Source organism: Oratosquilla oratoria, chromosome 13, assembly GCF_046742065.1.
Source record: "Oratosquilla oratoria isolate Oo_2021 chromosome 13, ASM4674206v1, whole genome shotgun sequence".
Taxonomy (NCBI): domain Eukaryota; kingdom Metazoa; phylum Arthropoda; class Malacostraca; order Stomatopoda; family Squillidae; genus Oratosquilla; species Oratosquilla oratoria.
The window spans coordinates 19,071,708-19,094,796 of NC_134789.1; the positions used below are offsets into that span (position 1 = coordinate 19,071,708).

At 38.6% G+C, this 23,089-nt stretch overlaps 1 protein-coding gene across 8 annotated transcripts in view; it reads right to left on the reverse strand.

Moving 5' to 3' along the window:
* Window positions 1-9,429: 9,429 nt before the first annotated feature.
* Window positions 9,430-23,089, reverse strand: part of LOC143032326 (uncharacterized) — an 80,471-nt gene continuing 66,811 nt past the window's right edge. For 7 of the 8 annotated variants that reach the window (XM_076196878.1, XM_076196877.1, XM_076196876.1 and 4 more), the window contains 2 exons: window positions 15,992-16,145; window positions 9,430-15,867 (listed from right to left, as the gene is read on the reverse strand). In XM_076196878.1, coding sequence (XP_076052993.1) covers window positions 15,503-15,867; window positions 15,992-16,145 — 519 coding nt within the window. In that variant the 3' untranslated portion in view covers window positions 9,430-15,502. Of the gene's footprint in view, window positions 15,868-15,991; window positions 16,146-23,089 lie in introns of those variants that run through there. The other variant, XR_012967101.1, reaches the window with a different exon arrangement.

Consider the following 23,089-nt stretch of genomic DNA (forward strand, 5'->3'; position numbering starts at 1 on the left):
GGAAAGAATGAGTGAAGAAAGACTAGTAAAAGAGGTATGGAAGGCAGATGTGGAGGGAGTGAACATGAGGGGACGTCCTAGGATGAGGTGGATGGATGGGGTGAAGGGGGCTTTGGGGAAGAGGGGAATGTCTGTTGAGGAAGGAAGGGAGAGGACGGAAGACAGAGGTGAGTGGAGAATGGTTGTATATGGATGATGTTGTGACTGCATGAGGAGGAATGGGCGGGGGGGTGGGGGGTGGGGTAGTATGTGTGAGTAAATTTTGACGCAGCCCGAAGGGATTTCTCCCCCGTCCTCGCCTTATATGCAAAGGGGGACGGAGAGGGGGGGTCGCCGATTAAATGAAGCGGCCTTGCTGTGGATGTACTGTGTCTTGCGACACTGCTTCTGACCCAGGGCGGTGGGCAGGGTGCAGGGATGACCCGTCATCCAGGAGGTGCTCAGATGAGAGGAAGGGTGGGAGGGGTGTGGAGTGTATTTAGGGATGAAATGGGTGGGAGTGTTTTTATGCCTTTCCCTTTTTGGCTACCTCCCTTGGAAGGGGGAAAAAGCCTTGGTATATGTATGTATGTACATATGTATGTATATATATACATATACGTATAAATATATATGTATGTATATGTATATTTATGTATATATATGTTTATATGCATATATATATTTATATATTTATATATATATGTATATATATAGATACATATATATATACATATTATATATATATATATATATATATATATATATATACATATATATATACATATCCATTGGGGTAACATACACCAGGAGGCGCGTTACTTCATACACCAGCACCAGTCCCCACGGTCTCTCCAAGCAAGCTCCCATGCAGCCACCCTTCCCTCCTCAAACAACTTTCGACAAGTCCGATCACCTCGCACCCAGCCACGAATTCTGTGTTGCGTCCTCATCGTCTCCTCCAAGGCAAACATGCCACATGATGCCCCCCCACACACATATATACGAGTATATATATGTGTATATATATATATATATATATATGACGTTCACGATTTATACTGAAGGTAACTGGCCTAGACTGAGTCTCACAGTACAGTCTCTGGTTTGATACGAAGTCATTCCAGCAATGCCCCACGATTCTCAAAAGACGCTCGGTACAGATCGAGACCTTTCTTTAAGTCAGTATTCAGTGTCCATATGTCACACCGGCACACCAGAATAGGGGGTATAAATGACTTCTTCAGAAGCTTAGGGCGAAACCGGTCAGGAATAAACTCGGAACTAGACCCATTTTTTTCTTTTTCCACTTTCTTCACACACACACACACGTATGCGTGTGTGTGTGTGTATTTACCTAGTTGTATTTTGCGGGAAGGGAAGCTACGCTCGTGGGGTCCCGCCTCTGTATCTCGTAGTGTCTAGTTTGCTCTTAAACTCATGAATGTTTTTTGCGCACACTATTTTTTCGTCCAGTTTGTTCCAAGTGTCCACCACTCTATGTGGAAAACTGTTTTTCTTCAGATCTCTTCTGTAGCTATGTTTTTTTTATTTTCTTTCTATGTCCTTTTGTGTTTCTCTTGTCCCAGTTTAACAAGTCCTCTCTATCGAGTATTTCTATGCCCTTCATGATTCTGTGGATGGTCAGTAGGTCACCTCTTTCTCTTCTTTGCTCCAGAGTCGGTAACTCCAGTTTAGCCAATCTCTACTCATATGACAAGTTTGCAAATGCAAGTGGCATTTTTGTTGCTGCTCTCTGGATTCTTTCTATTTTCTTTATATTCTTTTTGGTACTGGGTGACCACAATGTCGCCGCATATTCTAGTCTAGGCCTTATCAGTGTGACCAATATTTTTTTTTAATAATTTCTTCGTCCAAATATGTAAATCCACTTTTATTGATCTTAGCAAGTTATGGGATTCTCCGACAATTTTGTTTATCTGTTTATCATAGGACAAGTCGTTTGAGATAATAACACCCAAATCTTTTTCGGATCTTTCCTTCTTTACCTCCTTGGTTCCAATTTTATTTTGTCCTGATATTCTATCTTTACTTTTTCCAAACTCCATTATGCTACACTTGTTAATATTGAAGTCCACGTCCCATTTCTGACTCCAGTTCCATACCTTATTCAGATCTTCCTGTAGTGATTCGCAATCCTTTTCAGTTTTTACTTTCCTTAACAGTTTGGCGTCGTCTGCAAAGAAGTTCATGTAACATTGCACATCATCATCCATGTCATTCACATAAATAGCAAACATTATTGGAGCCAATACAGATCCTTGCGCAACTCCACTGATCACCTCTTTCCAACCTGAATATTTTTCTCTGAGCACTACTCTCATCTTTCTACCAATCAGGAAGTTCTCCATCCATTTTAGTAGGTTCCCTTGTATCCCTCCTATATGTTCCAGTTTTTAAATATTTTTTGTGTGGTACTTTGTCAAAAAAAATCGTAAGTCCAGGAAGGCACAATCAGCCCATCCATTCCTTTCTTGCACTATGTTTATTAATCTAGAGTAAAAACATTAAGTTTGTTGTACATGATCTTCCTTGTCTGAACCCAAATTGTCTTGGATTTATTATGTTATTATCTTCCAGGTGTTTTACCCATCTATTATTGATTATTTTCTCTCAAATTTTGGCTATAGTGCTTGTTAGTGAGACCGGCCTATAGTTAGTTGGTTCTTCCTTGTTTCCTCCTTTATATATTAGTACAATGTTAGCATTTTTTCCAGTCTTTTGGTATTTTTCCTTCTTTAAGTGAGCAACTTATTATGTTATGTATTTTGTCCGTTAGTTCTTCTTTGCATTCTTTCAGAATCCAATTTGCAATTCCGTCCGGGCCATGTGATTTCCTGACGTCAAGGTTTGATAGATGTTCTATTATTTCTTTTTGTTATTATCTCGCTCATGGGGGGGAGATCGCCTTTCATTTCCTTCGTCCCAATATTGTGCTTTCTAGTGAAAACAGACTTGAAGTGATTATTCATGACTTCGGCCATTTCTAATTCTTCTGTGTATTCTATATTCCCTTGGCGTAGTTTCACCATTTCCTGTTTATTTTTAAGTTTACCATTCACGTATCGATAGAATAGTTTGGGTTGCTCTTTGCATATATCTATAATGTCCTTTTCATCTCTTCGCACTTAAACATACTCATTTCTATAGTTTATATATACTTGCCATTTTCCAGTTTATTTATTATTTTTTCTTTTTTATCTTTTCACCATCTTTTCCAAGCTCTGTCCCTTCTATCTTTTGCCTCGCTGCATCTTTTGTTGAACCAGCATTTGATGTACACTCTCTCTAGCTTCTGTCTTAGTACATGCCTATTTACCCTTTCATTGTAATCATCCATTAAGATATCCCATTTCTCTTCCACTTTTGTCTCTTCCATGTATTTTTTTTCCTAACTTGCATTCTGCATTTTGACTGTGTGTGTGTTTACATGTATTTATGTGCATATCTATGTATTGTATGTTTATATACGGGTATGTGTATACGTATTTGCATTTGTTTATGCGTGAATGTACGTGTGTGTACTTTGTGTTTGCCCTGTCAGCTGAAGGAAACGGGCTGGGTACAATAGATTTACATATATCCCGTGTCCATTTCCTCTTTTATTTCCGAGCTTCTCACTTCCTTACAGTGGTATTCTTAAAAAAATATTTATTTATATAAATCTTATATAAATCCTTGGAAGGAAAATATTTTTATAGGGAAAGATTTTTTTAAGAATACTACCATAAGAATCTTACGGTGGTATTCTTAAAAAAAGATTTACTTATATAAATCTTTCCCTTCCAAAGATTTATATAAGATATATATGTTTTTTAATACTACTATAAGAATCTTACGGTGGTATTCTTATAAAAAAAAAAAAAAAAACTCGTTCCTTATATCTTTCCCTTCCAAGGATTTACATAAGATTTATATGAGGATTTTTTTTTATTTTTTTTTTAAGAATATCACCGTTAGTTTCTTTTTTCTCCTCTGTCGTCGTCGTCTCCGTTTTCTTTCACACAAACCGTCACTGGTCCTTATTGTCACGCTTTCTCTTTAGGGGTTATCACACTGGGCTATTTGTCCTTCCACATCCTCCTACCTCCAATCTTCATTTAATTAACTAGAATATGATTTAGCTTACAGAATTCTAGACTTCTCTAAGAACATTTCTACAGTGTGTCTAACATTCGTCTAGGTTTACAATCTATTAGTTCATTATTCAGCTTTGCTATATATGTGACGGAAAGATATTACTTGATATTTGGAGATCTAAGAAATGGAATCTTGTAACCAAAGTCGTTTTTACTCAAACGAACACTCAACTGTCGGCGCTGGTGAAGCCCGTGGAAGCTGCCCAGTGTAATACCCCCTTTAGCCGTTAATGCTGAATCGTCACCCCAGACTTCGACAGGGTGACAAATCTTCATGTGGGCCATCCTGGGTTTACGATTCTTGGGTTGTGTAAGTTCATGACAAGCACAACCCTCATTCAACCTAACCTAATATTTATTCCATTGTTGATATTCGGCGTACTGGGGTGACAATTCTTCAGGTGGGATCTCATGGGGTGACGATTCTTCATGTGGGTGTTCTGGGGTGACAATTCTTTATGTGACCCATCCATTATCACGGATCATCCTCACTCCCACCCCCCACCCCGCCTCGTCTCCCTTCTTCGGTACGTCGTCGAAAATACGCTCTTCTCGCCACTTTTGTTTTTATACCATTTAACCCTTTCGTCACTTTGGGTTGGTCGCCGTCCACATTGTAAATTTTACCGTCCCTTTCTGCCCCGTACCTCGCTGATTACCTCCACCTATCTCCCACATCCTCTTTTCCTTTCTCAAACATCCCCTTCCGTAACTCTTTTCTTTCCCTTTTCTCTTTCCTTTCCTTTCACTCTTCCTGACACGCTCTCACTTCCTGCCAGACGCTTTCTTTTCATATTGTCTCAACACCCTTGCCTTTTCTTTGTTTTCACTCTCTCACTTCCCTTCCCTTTGTCATTTCACTCTCTCGTTTCCCTTCCTCATTTTCACTCTTTCATTTCCCTTCCCTTCTCATCTTCTTTCTCACTTCCCTTCCCTTGTCATTTTCACTCTCATTTCCCTATCCTTCCTCATCTTCACTCTCTCGCTTTCCTTCTCTTCCTAATTTCTACTCTCTCATTTCCCTTCTCTTCCTCACCTTCACTCTCTCACTTTCCTTCCTCATTTTCACTCTCATTTCCCTTCCCTTCCTCATCTTCACTCTCTTATTTCCCTCTCCCGTTCCTATGCACGAGCCTCCTTTCCACTACAATTATAATTTCTTCATCTCTTCCATTTCAGCCAATTTTTCTTCTTCCACATCCAAATTTTCTCCTTCCATATTCCCACTACTAGACCTCTCTTCCTTCCCCTCATCCCCCTTTTCGGTCTTTTCATCTTCCCTCTTCCCTACTCTATTCGTGTTCGTCGTCATTCGTTCTTCTTTTATCTTTACATACTCCCTACTGTAATGCTCTCCTCAGCTCTTTCCTCCCTGGTTCCTTCTTTTACACTTATATCACATTTCTATGGGGTACAGGTAAAATTTAGAATTAATTAATAGGTGACCCTAGCTGCAATGTAGCATTCACTATAACATGTTGATACAGCTGTAGAATAATGTAGTATGTCATTAATGGTACTACTCTGATATGGTACTCATTCTGTTTTGTTACCATTTAACATTATTTTGTTGTTCCTTTGCTTGCAATGTTCCCTATTGTGATGGTGCTCATTTTTTTTTTTTAATATCCTTCGTGTTTCGAACATTTTAGTAATATTAGCAAAACTATAATAATGTTTATGTGTCATGTGTGTACTAATTGGTATTACTCATAACTGTCTCCGGTCCCCTTAACCCTCTACGTATGTCTGTGTAACTTAGTGTAGAAAAACAATCTAACGAGGACATGCTTACATGCTTTTTTGTGTTATCCTCGGCATTTGCAATTATTATTTCGAACTATGTTCTTGTCATTATCTGCACTTCATGTATAATGAATCTTTGCCAAATAAACATTATTATCATTATTATTATATATGGATATATTTTAAAAGTCCCGCTACTGAGACTCGAACCCTTGATCGTGCTACTTGTTGCCACATTGCTAGAACGAAAACCGTTAGGCCATGACCATCGTTCAAATCCGAAAGAACAATTCCCCGACGACATTCGCGAGTTATAGCAGTATATAGCCTCAATTTCAGCTATTCTTTATTCAGGCGAGCCATCCGACAAGTTGTAAATTTATGACAAATGGATTTAAGAGGCTCATCACAGTACTCGACCCTGAACTACGATACTCGGTATCACTTGGCAAGGGCACTAACTGCTACGCCACACCCATACCGTGACAATGAATAAACAATTCCCCAACAATATTCGCGTGGTGTAGTGGTATGCAGTCTCAGTGAATGAATAAAAATACAGTAAATCAATAAAATAAAATAAAGATAATTAAAAAGATTTATATACATATATGAAAAATTAAAATAACACACACATTCTAAATTACTGGAAGACACAATGATTGTGCCAAATGAGTTACTGAAAAAGGGTGGAAACAGTAATCATGGGCGATTTTAATGCAAAGGATATAATCTGGGAAGAAATGATAGTAAAAGGGGGAGAAGATCATTGGAGCAACATCCTACTAGATATGACCATTGAATATACCCTAACACAATGGGTTAAGGAGAATACTACATATAGAAACAATGAGGAACTGTCGAAACTAGAATTAATATTAACTTCTGAACCAGATATTGTGAACAAAATGGAGTATAAAACACCAATTGGAAAGAGTGACCATATACTAATAGATTTTGAGTTAAAAGAACAGAACATAGATAAGGAAGATTAATGTACAACAAAAAGGATTTTGAAAAACTAGGAAAAAAATTCACAAACACTAACTGGGACAAATTCTCAAAAGAGGAAACAAAGATGGAAGACAAATGGAACATATTCGAAGAAAAGTACAAGGAAGGAATTGGCAAATATGTACCAAAAAATAAACAAAAAGAGATTTATATAAAGTGTTAACAAAAGGTGCAGTGAGGCTAAAGATAGAAGAGACAAAGCCTGGAAAAGATGGAAAAAAAAAAAAAAATCCAAATGGCAAACATATATAAAACTTAGAAATGAATATGTGAATATACGCAGGAAAGAAAAAAGAAATTATGAAAAAGATATCGTAGACAAATGTAAGGATCAACCTACTCTTTTACAGATATATAAATGAAAAACTAAAGGATAAACACGAAATAGTGAAATTGCGTGGAGATAAAGAATATATAGATGACACAGAAATGGCAGAAGTTATGATTAGACATTTCAGGTCTGTTTTTACAATTGAGAGCTCACAATTTTGGGAAGACAGAAAACAAGAAAGATCACTCAAAATGAAAGAAATAAAGGTAACACAAAAAGAAATAAAAGATCAAATAACAAACCTAGATGTCAGGAAATCGCATGGACCAGATGGAATTGCAAATTGGATACTGAAAGAGTGTATAGATGAACTGACAGACAAACTATACAAGATAATAGATTTCTCACTCAAAGAAGGAAAACTACCGCAAGATTGGAAAGATGCAAACATAGTACCAATATATAAAGGAGGAAATAGGGAAGATCCTACAAATTTCAGACCAGTATCCCTTACAAGCACAGTAGCAAAAATATGTGAAACAGCCATCAGAAATAAAAGGACCAAACACTTGGAGGAAAATAAAATGGCAAACCCTAAACAATTTGGCTTTAGGAGTGGAAGATTGTGTACCACAAACCTAATTTGCTTTTACTCGAGATTAATCGAGAGAATACAAGAAAGAGATGGCTGGGCAGATTGCGCCTACTTGGTTTTGCAGAAGGCATTCCTTAAGATACCACATAAAAAGTTAGTAAGAAAAACTGAAATGATAGGAGGAATACAAGGTAAGCTGCTGGAATGGATGAAGGGTTTCTTAATTGGAAGAAAAAAAGAGTGGTACTTAGAGAAAAAATTCAAACTGGGAAGATGTGAAGAGTGACATCCCGCAAGGCTCTGTATTGGCTCCTTTAATGTTTGCCATATATATAAATGATATGGATATGCAGCAAAACACAGCACATCCACAGCAAGGATGCTTCACTTAATCGGTGACCACGCCCTCATGCAGAAAAAGAGAAGGCAGGGAGAAATCCCTTCGAGCTGCATCAAAATATCATTCACACATACTCTCTCACCCCCTACCTTCCATGCATCACAGCATCACTTATATACAACCATTCTCCACTCACCCCTATCTTCTGTCTTCTCCCTTTCTTCAACATTTCCCTCTTTCCCAATGCCCCTTTTACCCCATCCAATTTCATCATTGATAAGCTCCTGAGTTTCTACTTCACTCATATCCCCAATCAGTGGGAGGAACCTCCACTCAGCTCTTAAATTTCTGTGTTCAAGATAGAATTATGAATCTTGATTGTTTAATACAAACTTAATACATGGTGTAATACTCAGTATATATTATGTTTGGAGAACTAAAAGATTGTGCAATTCTGAACAGAAAATCTTCTGTACACTTAAGACAATTTGATTTAGGAGACAGATATTTGAATTTATGCATGGAGGGAGTTATGTCTCCCTCCTGGAATTATATTTCTGGCTGTGCCCATTCCCACCATAACCTTATTTTTGGGAGGAGGATTTGCACATTATTTTATTCTCTAAACATGTGACATTGGTGGGGGAGTATGAGGTTATTAAAGGAGATTGTGTAGGTAAGACATTCTAGAAGAATGCATTGTAATGTAAGGGGGAACTACCACACAGGCAGGTGGATGGGTCTTCTACAGTTCTAAGTCAGCTCTTCTGAACAAGATGATCTGGCTGCACCCCAAAACAAGATCTGAAGTTTGTCATTGGAATCATTCCACATTACACATCTCATGGATTTTGTTCGAGCTGAAGTCCACTTTTGTGCACCTGATGGAGCAGATTCCTGCCAATTGGTGGTCTTTAAGTTGAGATTCCTTCAGGACAAAGCTCGCCTCTTAGCTGCAAGATTACCTGACCTTGATGATGATTACATGGTTTAACGTCGCAAACTCCTCCCATTGGAAGGCTAGGACAGTGCCCCTTACAGAGGACTTTGTAGCATGGAATTAAATGAACCATGCCTTTCGTTCAACTTCGCCGGTGGCAGGATTCGAACCACCATCCCCTCGACCTTCTCTGCAAATAACGACGCCCTAACCCGCTCAGCCAGCTTGACCTTAACCAGAAAAAAAATAAAATCCGCTGTGGTGCTCAAAGGGCCTACACTTGAATTGTTTCTTTTTCTTTTTAATGTGTTTTGGTTTCTGTTGCCATACAGGTCACTACATATTTTCCAGGGTTCAACAAATTACAAAATAAAACAATTCAGCAAAAATTTTTCATTTATTCAAGTTCACCAATAATTTAAAAAAGCATATCAAGTACAGAATCAAGTGTACATACAATTAAAAATGCAAAACTATGAGTACAAGTTACAAAATGGTGGAAGAGGAAGTGGACAGCACAAGGGCATGTTGGGTATAGGGGGCTGGCTGGGGAAGAACCTTGGCGCTGAGATGGGTGACCTCCCTGAGCCCTGATGGAGGTCACCCAGCCTGAAGGGTAGGTCCTTCTCCAGTAGACATTCCATCACAGCCTGAAGCTGCCCTCCTATGGACTTCACATGTACAACCCTATCCTGTAGGAGGACATAGTGCCCAGAGAAGGGCAGCCTTGGCACTTTCTACCAGCACCTGCTTGGTACTGACAAGATGACCAGTCATAACAGGATCAGCAGAAGGAGGATGGCTCCTTCGGCTGGATCCCTCGACTAAAGCGATGGAACAATACAGCCCCGTCCCACCAATTACCTGGTGCATCCACTACTGCACATACCACATACAAAATGCTACAAATAAGCTTCACTACTAATACAGTGTCGATAAACATGCAACATTTGAAAACATGTTCAAGACTGAAAATCACAGCTTGAGAGACCAGAGATGGAAAGAAAGTTGTAACATCTAATATGATAAGCCCAGGAATTTTATGTTTTTTTTTTTTGTTTTTTTTTTTGTTTTGTTTTTTTTTATCTTCCCTCCCACATTGCACATCCATGACATGCTTGCTGCAAATTCCATAAATTTTGTTGGGTTTTGATCCAATGAGAAATTTTGAGTCTGCATTTCAACTTAATAGTGCGGTGTCGGATGCTGTGACCGCAGTACAAAACTTGGGGCGCCAAAGACATCAAGGCGCCACAACCTCCACACTTTGACAGACGTTTCCTCTCTTCTTCAGCTGCAGCTACTCATACTCATCTTGAGTAACAGCTCTGTAAGCCTGTCAACAGCTATTGCAATTTTCCCTGCCAAACTCAAGCAACACTGCAGATGACCTGCTACTTAACTGCAGTGTTGTTCAACTGATTTATTTGCTCACCATCCAATCTGAAGGTAATACAAGGTTGACATTTTTTTTTTTTTTTTTCTTGCCCTTACATTTACCATATTCAATCTTGTACTGGTATGTCTTCTTCCAACAAGCTGACCCTAAATGTTTTCGGACGTACCAGGTCAATGAGTTCCTACCATTTGACCCATGGTTGCTGATGGACGTATGGGGACCTTGACTCCCTGCAAATTCCACCTTTGTTTTTCAAAAAGGCTTGGAGTCAAAAGAAGAAGAAAGGAACAGAAAAAAAAAAAAAAATAATAATAATTGCTCCACTTGTACCTTAAGTTATCAACAGCGTCCCATGTTGTCACCAATGACCACATAAAAATGCTATTACAGTAAGAAAGAATTGTTCTATTTTTCTTATGACCATTTTCTTGCCCTTAGCTCCATCTATGTCAGCAGTAAATACTTGGCAGGCATGAGGGACAGGTTCCTGTTTTGATTCTGAGTTAATGTTGCCTTGCGCATTGCAAGGCTTAAATGACCCTTCCACACAATGGGAAACATGAAAAAGGTTGTGTGGGAGGAGTGAGGTGACACCAGACAAGATGCTTAACAATGATAATGAAACTGAACAAGTCGTATTAGTACATGTTAATGCAAAAATGCATGTATGAAAAGAATCCCTCGAGTAAAACAGAGCAGTGACACAGAAAAAGAAAGAAAATAATAATAGTATTAAAAAAATAATAATAAATATATAAAATAATGAAAGCATATGCATGTTGATTTGATCCATGATAGACATTCACTGGACATGATCAAGTACAAAAGGAAGGCATCAGAATGAATGAATGAATGCTAACCTAAAGAAACGGGTGACAATCAAAGGGGCACAACAAAGTATAATCTGAGGGTGCTAGTACAAAAGAAAATGGGATAGAATCCCATGAAAGATGCATTTTACATGTGTTTGTAAGCTCAATTATTTGAAATTGTAAATGTAACCTGTTGGGTGGTGACGAAGGAGAATGGCGGCTATTTCTTTTATGTGCTAATCATTGTTGGTGTTTTCACTTGCTACCTCTTTCCATACAACCCATTTCCTCATTAAAACTACTGCCACCACCATCACCACCACCACCACAATCCACAAGGTTGAATTCATTGTATATCTATAAACTCAATATCCAACATATTTACACATCACATCAAAGCTGCATTCATTTTAAAACCTATGTATTAATGCTAAGAGCATTTATTCAATACATGTGCAAGACATCTGGTCTGCTTGTCAAAACTTCCACATGTACGAAAATGTATGCGTGTATACTCACGAGTATGCAGATTTGCATTTATTTATGTATATATATTTTGTTTTCAATGCTGGCTCCCACCACATCCCTTCTTAGTACCCAAGGCCTACTACATACATACATATACCAAAGGTTTTTCCCCCCTTACAAGGGAGGTAGCCACTACATCCATAAAAGGCAAGACCAAATTCCCTTGTTGGAACACTATTCCTCTGGCCTATAAGCTATGGACTTCAGCTGGAACACTCCCACCCTTTCCATACAATGACCCCATCCCTGAACAAGATAGGTGGATATGACTACTTTCCTTATGACTTCATGACCTTTTAACCAGCATGCACACTCAAGCTGACTTTCAGCATAGGTGCAAAATGTTCTTTGTGTAGTTACAGGGCAGTGGACAAGGTGCAGGGATGACCCGTCATTCAGGAGGTGCTAAGATAAGAGGGAGGGTGGAGGGGTGTGGAGTGTATTCAGGGATGGAATGGGTGGGAATGATTTTATGCCTTTTCCTTTTTGGCTACCTCCCTTGTAAGGGGGAAAAAGCCTTGGTATATGTATGTATGTACATGTCATCCCTCCTTTTGAACTCTAGTGTAAATAGTTCTCCACAATTACATGCATGGCATACATACCTTTCAATATCAATGAAATGATGTAAACCCAGCTTATTCAGTATATCTGGATGGCACCTGGCTCGGGTCAAAAGCCGAAGTTGGTAAACAAATAAAGATGAGTGAGGAAGAAGGTGAAGGGAAAGGGAGAAAGGAGAAAGAGGAAGGAAAGCAGGGAGGAAGAAGAAAATGGAGAGAAATGGGGATGGGAGAAGGTGAGGGGAGGGAGAAGATGAGGAGAGAATGAGGGAAGTGGGAGGGAGGAGAAGAGGGGGAAATAGGAAGGAAGGTGCAAAGGGAGGGGAAGGGTAAGGAGATGGGAGGGGCATGGAAGGAAGAGGGAAGCAGAGATGGAGAGAAAGTATGACAGCTAGTGTGTACATGGATGTTTATGAATAAGCATGTATGAATGTGTGTGTATTTACCTAAGTGTATTATACAGGAAGGGAAGCTATGCTTGTGGTGACCAGTCTTTGTATCTTACAACATCTAGTTTGTTCTTAAATTCTTGTATGGTGTTTGCACACACTATTATTTCATCCAATCTGCGTGTGTGTTTGTACACATGCATGCCTGTTCTGCTGTGTGCATGAATTTTTTTATCTGTGTATGTATAAATGAGTGAGTGAAAGTGATGCATTTACCTAGCTGTAATACACATAAGAGCATCTTTGTATACTGCCACACACAAAAATTCAAATACATATATATAGTACACAAATGCATACATACATATTCAGAATACACACACACATGCATAAAAGTACACATATTTTGTATATGTTAGAGTAAATCTCTTGGCAAGTCAAACCAAATGTGAACTGCTCTTTTCTTGTTACTCTAAAGTAAAGGTCTCGCATAAACCAACCAAACAAGACAATCAGAAAGTCCCGAGTCTTGGAGGTTCCTAATACCAAGAACATAAACAAATCTGTATAATATATATATATATATATATATATATATATATATATATATATATATATATATATATATATATATATATATATATATATATATATATATATACATATATATATATATATATATATGTACATATATATATATGAACATATATATATATATATATATATATATACACATACATAATACATGATTTTGCTGTTCTGGATTTCTACACCCACTGCATAATGATGGCCTTACATAAGAACAAAATATTATCAAAAAGGGAATAATAATAATGATAAAACAAGCCTCTGGACAAGTGACAAACTCAAACACAAAGATACCAGAGCCTCACTGGTATTGTCTATCTCCAGATTACCAAGGAATGTTTGCTTTCTGGCTTCACCTCGAGTTGCCTTTGCCTTCCCCCCCCCCTTTTTTTCATTTTCCAACATTAACAATCTCTTCAGAGAAGTCTCTCTTTTGGTATCTGTAATCTAAGTAGAGATCACATCAGTTCAGAAGAACAGCAATGTATAAACATCTTTCCTTCCACCACCAAGTCTTAAAGAGTTCCTCAACTCTCACTGTTCACACTCCTAATATGTCTAGACACTGGAATGCTGGACCCCTTCAAACTCCTGAGATTAAGACCAGTTTTCACGGAAAAGGCGGTGGCCCAAAAGTCTCCACCTTTCCTCACCCTGATTACGGGTGCAGCCCTGTGAGCTGTCACTCCATCCCTAGATTGAGCCCAAGGTCTCAACTAGGAGATCTATGGGTCTGGCCAGTGGCTGTCTTCATCTTTCTGAATGCTGTGGGGTTCCTTCAACGGGGACCCTGAGGCTACTAATTAAATTAATCATGGAATACAGGAGAACACTACATTCCAAAGACCTTGGTAACAAGGTTAATGATTTCTTTATGGCCTCAGTGGCCTACCATCTGTTCAATCACATCCATACTGGAATGCGTCTTACTTGCCTGCACCAACCCAACCCAACATCGTCTCTCCACAATGTTTTGGCCACCCTCTTCTTACCACCACTGCCCTTGGCATTCAAGGGAAGAACGTAAGGGTTTACACACTGTAGGGTAATTATCTTGCCATGCAGACAAACAGGCAGGCAGCAGGCAGGTTCACAGATGGTTAATTAGGCGGACAGAAAGGCAAAAAGACAGACAAGCGATGAGGCAGGCAAGCTGTGAAGAGTAGTGCCACATTGGAAGTCTAAGCCAAGCTGTGAAGAGAACTGGGCCGAACCGGACAGTGTCTTTGTGGCCATACTGTGCTGTAGCCCCACCAGGAAGGGAGGGAATGACACTTCAGCCGCAACTGTCCTGAGTGGAGTCCAACACATGTGATCCCTTCTTCACACGATCAACTTTGTTTATGTTTCTTCTGTGTGACTATACATGTGCTTGTATACTAGTGAATATACACATATAAACCCAGTTGTTTTTGCTCTGCACATGTCTGTGAGAGATTGCATGATACCAGTAGTCATTATTAAAGCCTTGATCCCTTGTACTTGAAGAGCGCAATGATATAACTATAAATGGTAATAACAATAATCATAAGAATAATTATGACAATAATAATATCAATAATTCTATGTAGGTGGAGAATGCTGGTTAGTAAGGTAGGGGCTGGAACATTCGGCTCTACATTCTCTTTGGTGGTGGCGTGACTAGCAAAAACCAACTATGTGTTTCACAGTATCACAACCTGTCCTTGTGGTAGGCCGCAAGCTTCTTTGTACTATAACACACACCAGTGACTGTCAGTTTATATGTCAGAGCCTTGGTGGACAGTACTTAATGCTAGGGGGGTTGATTGGCAGTATTACAATGAGTGTGCCTACACGGCTGCACTTATGTTGAGGCTAATCAATGGACTGCAGGTCTGGATCATCAAAGATTTAGTCATAGGCTTACTGTACATTCCCTCAACACTCACTGCCATCATAATGACTATCCAGTTAATGGAATTGATGCATGAACACTAAAATTGATTTGCAGATAAAAATCTTTTCCAAATGGTTGGTTGATACAACCTGTGGTAAATGATTGTGGATAAGCTAGAAATCTTAGTTGCGATTATGTTTATCAACTGGCAGTGGCTCTTGTAGGGAGGAGAGAAGACACTGTTCTGCTCCGTCCTCAAGCGTATTTATTCTGCATTTTTGGACGCCAGAAATTCTGGGGTCACGGGGTGCCAACTTGCTTCATATTCTCGGTTTGTAAGTGATGCTCACATGCACGCGCTGTACGTCTGTCTCCGTACAGTCGTGATCCGTCAGTGCACCCACTATCCCTACTGGATCTGCCCCAGCGGGTGGTGCCCCGAGGCCCACTGGCCCTAGACTTGTGGCCAAAACCCTTCGTGGTGGACTACCTAAGTGGTCTCCTGCGTAGTGGGTTGTTGGCGTCTTGACCTCCGTGCTAGATGAGCGACCCCTGGAGGCTACCACACCCTTCTGTCCGTTTTCTTTGTCCTTCTTACTCGATGATCGCCGCACTAACCGCCTCTCTTTGTCCTTGCTCGATGATCTCCGTACTACTCGTCCAATGCTCTCACTGCTACCCCCACCTGCAAGCACATTTGGTTTAACTGTTGTCAATACCTTATATTTACATTAACCATGTAATGATCAACTTGTCATTATTGGCTGACAGTGCCATAGCTGGAGTTTCTGAGATCTTGGGTGCTTTACCTGACGGGGGTCGATTGATGGATTCAGAGCGAAGGATGTTGACTGCATGAGGCTGACACTCCACCTCAAGAGGGGTGAGAGGGGACGGCTGGGGGGAGTGGGCCAAGAACCATTCACTACGAGTCCTCATCCTTTCCGTCTGGCGCTCATGTACCTATGAGATCATTGATATCATTTCTAGTTCTGGTGTCAACATTTACTTTCCTGATGACAAAAAACATGTGCTTTGAAGCATATGAAGCACCAAGTTCAATGTTAAACATAGCTACTTTTGTAAAACCTCACAAACTCCATGTTATTTCTCTATTTTGATTTATAACCGGTTCCCTACTAGTATATTTCAGATATGGACACTGAACTTCAATTACATGGTAAATCTATAAAAACAACTGTAAATCATTGTTATTAATGACTAACAGCATATAACTAAAACTTCTTAGCTCCCAATAAGCAACACTATGATCATCTATATACAGACAAACCATCAAGAACACATCAGAAAGTTAATGAATACATATGAATGAAAAACTTTAATTCATAAAATGCATACCATGTTATTTTTATACTATTCATACTTAACAATTACATATCCATTGACATTTCTAATTAAATTTTAATCAATCCAATTCTAAACAAGTTTCTAGTAATACCAATGAACTATTTTGCGGACAATCCTTAAAATCTTTCAAACATGGGTTTGTGCGGCTTTAAACTCTCAACAACAACAATAGCAATTTCTTCATATTCCTCTGGGAGACAAAGCAGCATAAACAAGTTCAAACTTTAAAGTAAAACTCAGCTAAAACTCTTTTTAGTAAACAAATCACACTTAAAATACTCATGCAACCTGATTTGGTTCCAATTTATACACTAATCTAGTAAGAAGCATATACAAGAATGCACAGTTGAAAAGCAAGTGTGTGTTAGTTGAATATGTTTGAGATGAACAGAATGGTTATACAAGAGGCCACTAAAAACAAAGCTTGCTGTTATAAGTACAAAGCTTTAAGCAACTACAGATATGAGCCACACGCTTCTATGTAGGGTTTCTGCCAGTATTTGAAAGCCTGAAATCAATTTTCATATATTTGTCAAACTTTTTCTTTGGTTTGCAATGTGATTAGGTTTTCTGTCAACTCACTTTACTAAAACACTGCATAAGGTCGACTTTGAAGTTCATGGAAGGTTGATCATGTTCTGAATAAAATTTTAAGGGGCTTTGAAGGATGAAGTTTTAATACATGAACCTTGGGGAAAAATAAATAATTTCAACTAAAAAAAATTGAAAATGTTGGGTAGAAAGACACAAGTTCTAGCGGAAACCCCATCTAGAAAAACTAAAGAGGAGAGAATGTAAACAGGTAGTGCTAGGAATCAGGTTAGACCATTGAAATTGCAAATTATGACAAAATATCATTTGTAAGTATAAGATAAGGAAAGGGGAACTTCACCCTAAATGCAGTAGTGAAGGACAGACACCAGCACCACTCACTATTGCCTCGGGTTTCTTGAAACAGAAAACCCACAACCCCATGACAGTGGGCAACAGTTTCTGGGCTCTCTCAGAAACGTAGCAATAATCTACATTACGTGAAGTGTGTGACTGTTCTTAAACCACCACCTAATAAGAAGAGAGAAGTTGCTGCTTGTCTGACCTTACGTGGGAAAACAAGGTAGCAAAGAGAAGTTGGGATAGACCTTATGCCCACACCAGACACTGTGTGCCATCTCTGAGAGGTGAGGGTATTGATGGGCTTTGGAAACAAGTGGCAAGGAATTGATGCCCCTCCAGTGTCTACTCTGTGGGTCCCCCACATGCAGGCGCATACTGTCAGTCCCAAAGAAAGTGAACAAGGAACTATGTACAGAATGTAGAAACGAGAAATTCATGAAAGTGATTAGTGCCTTGAAAGATTGGACACTGCTGAGATAGGTGGTTGAATGGGTTTTGTGTGTGCTTTGACTTGGCCAACCTCTTTGGGATGGAAAGGGCCTTAAATACATACAATATATATATATATATATATATATATATATATATATATATATATATATATATATATATAAATACAAACACATATATATATCCATATATTTATATATACATATATATACACACAATATATAAATATACATATATACATACACACATGTACTTATATAGGTATCTATACAAAGACAAACAACTCTTATCAAGACATATAGAAGTGATTATAGGGTTCCAGGTCAACATTACCAAACTGGCAATAGAATGCCACAGGAAATCCCAAGTACCCAATTAGAAAAACCTTTCAAGAAGTTAAGTACTGAGGATGATAAAACACCAAATAATGTAGAGGATAAGCTGTACTGGGAATACATCAACCTGTTCAATACAGTGACATTGCCGGGGCTGATTAGAAAAAATCTGAAAATACATCATTGTACCAAAGGAGGTAATTGAGAGCTTTGATACAGTGATGCTCCATGTACTTAATAAAGCTGTATGGCAGTGAAGAGGTTACATAAAGTGAGTTAAGGTTAAGCAACTGGGAGTGAGAGAGAAAAAAAGTTAAGTGTTTGGAAATTGCACATTTTTACAGTACTCAATGTGAATCTAAATATACCCACATGCCAGCACAGGTACACACATACACAAGCAATCACATCATATGAACATACTTTTGGTCACTTACACATTTATGAAATTACTCGCAAACATATCTTGTAAAAAAAAAAGCAGCCCGCCAACATAACCAATTCTGTCAGTGTCAGTCATGGCATTGAAGTCACCCAAAAGAACAAGTGTGTCTTATGTCAATCACTTGTCAACTATGGAATCAAGCTTACAAAAAACATGACCTTCTCTTAAAGTTCATATGCCTAAAGTACACAGGATTACACATTGCAATATAAGTAAGGCCCAAAATTGTGCTTTAATCACACCAACATCATGCACTTGTCAATTGGAATAACCTAAATGACTGGCTATAATTGCCTTCTGCTACTGTGGCCTGACTAGTAACAGGTTCCCCTTACTGCTGCCTAGTCTCCTCACTTCATACAGCCACTATATCAATTTTGTCTCCTGGGTTCAGCTGGGAAAACGGGTAGCTGATTGTTCTCAGAGAAGGAAAGAATGTTTCTGACACATGGAGAGCCAGGCAGAGATTCATCTTGGGCCATTTTTGGTGTGCTCATACCTCATGTGCATCACCTCAGCCTCCTGTGGGGTTTGGTGACTTTTACGAGTGCAGGTTACAAGGCTAGTATCAACCTGATATACTCATCTGAATGCCACGTACATAGATACAAAGATCTGTCTTGGGCCACACCTTCAGGGATGAAAGGATATATGCACCCACTGCCTCGACATTATTGGGACAGTTACAGATCATGCAGTGTTGGCCTTGCCGGTAGCTGCTTATTTTTTAGTATTTACCTAGTTGTATTTTACGGGATGAGAGCTATGATCGTAGTAACCCGTTTTTGTATCTCTCCACATCCAGTTTATTCTTAAAATTGTGTATAGTTCTGGCATTCACTGTTTCTCTGTTCAGTTTGTTCCAGACATCAATCACTCTGTGTGGGAAGCTATTTTTTTTTCAGGTCTCTTCTGTAACAGTCTTTCTTTAGTTTCTTTTTGTGTCCTCTTGTTCCTCTTCTGTCCCATTTTAATAAGTTGCCTCTATCGAGAATTTCCATCTCTGATTTGAAGGTTCTCATCAAGCAGCTCAGCCTATTCACCTCAATATCTCTTTGAGTGACTTGTGGAAAAACCTGGTGGCTCTTTCTAATCAGAAGCCTGGAGCAATGAATTGATTGACTGATTATGAGCATGGCATCATTAGCAAACAAGTTCGCATGGCTATCTATTCCATTTGTTATATCATTGTACTGTGCTACCTAGGGGCTGCACACTTGAGAGAGAGAGAGAGAGAGAGAGAGAGAGAGAGAGAGAGAGAGAGAGAGAGAGAGAGAGAGAGATAGAGAGAGAGGAGGAAAAAAAAAAGAAAAAAAAAAAAGACCAACCCCTTATCTCTATAGTTTGCCTAGCTCCCCCATCCTTCAGACCATCTGGGAAATCCCTTCCAAAACAAACAAGAACCACACTGACAAAACTGCATTAAGACCATCACCCAGCAGTGAAATACTATCAACACAGAATTAGCCTACCCATAAACTCAAATCAACTCTGATGTAATCACATCACACAATGAACCAACACAATAAAGTGGCAAAAATACACAAATACAATGGGATTTTATTCTAACCAGAGAACTTGAGGTGAAAACATTAAATGGTGCCTGATTGTTTTTGAGTCATCATGTGGTCCTTGAATTTAGGCTCGAAGTGAAGACAGAAATAACAGAAAATACAGTGACAAAGAAGATACTATCCAAAGACTAACTTTGAAAAACTAAGAAAATACTGTGAAGTGGATTGGAGGGAGTTCAATAAGACTAAAAAAAAAACAAAGAAATGGAAAATATTCCTAAATAAATTACAAAACCTGGGTAGAAAAATACATGCTGAGTGGGAAAGAAGCACAAAAAAGTATTGGTTCAGTAATAGATGTGCAACAGGGAAAGAAAGAAAGAAAGAAAGAAAGAAAGAAAGAAAGAAAGAAAGAAAGAAAGAAAGAAAGAAAGAAAGAAAGAAAGAAAGAAAGAAAGAAAGAAAGAAAGAAAGAAAGAAAGAAAGAAAAAAAAAAAGGAAGAAGAAGAAAGTGGGGATGTTTTTGCAGCTATTTTGTAGTTACTCCGTTGGATTATTGTCCATTCATCTGCATGGGTAAGAGCTTTGGTGTTATAGTCTGGATCTGGTGTGAGAAGCTCAAAGTACAGTGTGTCAAATGTAGGTTAACACAACCCAGTAAACAGGTATTGCTTAGAATACACCTTTTGAGAGAAAACAGAATGTGAAACAAACTTGGGAGTGCTAGTGAGTCCTGACCTTAAATCCAGGAAACAGTGCATTACTGCCAGGGCATTACAATTTACTGCTACGACAGTTACAAACAAAAATTGAATGTATTTATTCAATTATCTGGCAATAGTTGGAGCCACCTTTGACTATGCAATACTGTTTTGGTTTCTGTTCTATGCAATGAATATTAATTCACTAGAATCAGTACAGAGGAGAATGAAAAAAATGATACATGAGCTCAGATATCTACCTTACGAAGACAGGATTAGGCACCTAAACTTAGACTTTCTGGAAAGATGCAGTATGGAGTGATCTAATAGAGGTATTCAAATAGGTTAAGGGCTTTAACAAGGGTGATACAGACGAGGTCATCATATCAAGATAACGGGGCAGAACTTGTAGTCATGGATTTAAATTGGACAAATTCAGATTTAAGAGGGAACTATGCAAAAACAGGTTTACCAATAGAGTGGTTAATGAATGGAATAGACTTAGTAACCATGCAGTGAGCACTGAAACTACTAGTTGTTTCAAGAGTTTAGATAACTTTATGGATGAGGATGATAGGTGGTAATGGACATTGAACTGCCTACTATAGGCCTTATGGTCTCTTGTAGTCTCTTCCATTCTTATGTTCTTATGAAGAGGTTGAGTATTGCTTCTTTGAAGACTTCATTGAACAGTCCTCTGGTCCCAGAAACATGGTTACTTTAAAATTATTAATTATTCTGCACTGTTCACCAGCTAAGAAGTTTGTGAGCCAATTTCTATCACTGTTCTGGATGTCATGGCTATGATCTATTTTTGTGTGTCTGGGAACTTTATCAAATACCTTGTTTATGCCTACTGCCACCATAACAATTCTTTCTGGTAGTAGTTTTTTAAATCTCTCCAACATTAATTGAGTGATGTTTGTAAGAAGCATGATACTGGAGTAGACCTCTCCAAGTTTGTTTAGGGAAATGGGCAGATTACCGGTAGTTGTGATTTCTTTTCTGCAATTAGTCTTTCCATCAGATTGGGAATGGTGGGTAACAATGAAAATAGTCTGTAGGATGCTGGATTTTCTGGCATTTTAGTTTTAATATCAGACTACATGTGCTATCTTCCTGATTGTTGGAATTTTGCTGTACAGCCTTGAGTGGCTGAAAGGCCTTCATTGCATTTAAGCTGAAGCACCTTAGGCAGATATTTCAGATCTTAGATGTGCTTTCTGTGTGGCAGTTTTTAAACTTCTTGTCTTCTACATCTTTATTGAAGGGAAGGGTGGCATCTGTGTAAAGTTTCATTTTCTGTATCTAGCCATTTTTCTATCTTCTGGGGTTATAAGTTTGATTTTTTTTTTTGGAGAAGTGCTTGTTGATATTTGCAGTTTTCATGGTTATTTTTCTTTAATAGTTGTTTATAGTTCTCTCTCTTTTCCAGATTGGCTATCTCTTGTGTGTACAGTAAACCTTCGATATAACAGATCTCAATATACTGGATATCAGATATAACGGACAAAAAATCTGACTAGACAAACCCTCACTATAACAGATTTTCATCCTTTATAGAGAGGGATCCTCGGTTATAATGGATCTTCGAATATAATGACAGACCCCTGTCCCCATATCGCCTGTTGTATCGAGGGTTTACTGTAATTTCTAATCCTACTTATTTCTAATACTGGACAAACTTCGGGATCTAACGGATGTCTGGTATTTCTATCTGATATAATAGATCCTCAATTATAACGGATCTTCGAATATAACGACAGACCCGTCCCCATATCGTCCATTATATCAAGGGTTTACTGTAGTTTGGGTTGTATTGTAATTTTTCCTGTGGCCTCTTGGAGTGTGTTTCTCACTGGCTTTCTGTATGGTTACTACAATCTCTTCCTTTACTTTTTTTCTGGTTTTAGGGAAATGTTTACTGGGAAGTAGTCTGAGGGTAAGGTCATGGTTTCTTTTTGTTGATCATGTTTAGTGAAAGGGTGAGGTCATTGTTATGCCTAAGGAAATTGTTTCCTGGTTCTGTTGTTGTTGTCATTCCCTAGATTGTTTAGCCAAGTAGTGTGGTCTCCCTGACGAATGCCATGGCTGAATGAGTTTTTCCAGAAATCCCTTATAAAGTGTATATTATGTTATTGATGTGCATGACTGTGTACAATGCAGTCTTCTATATGGGGTGAAGTGTTGCATTCTGGAC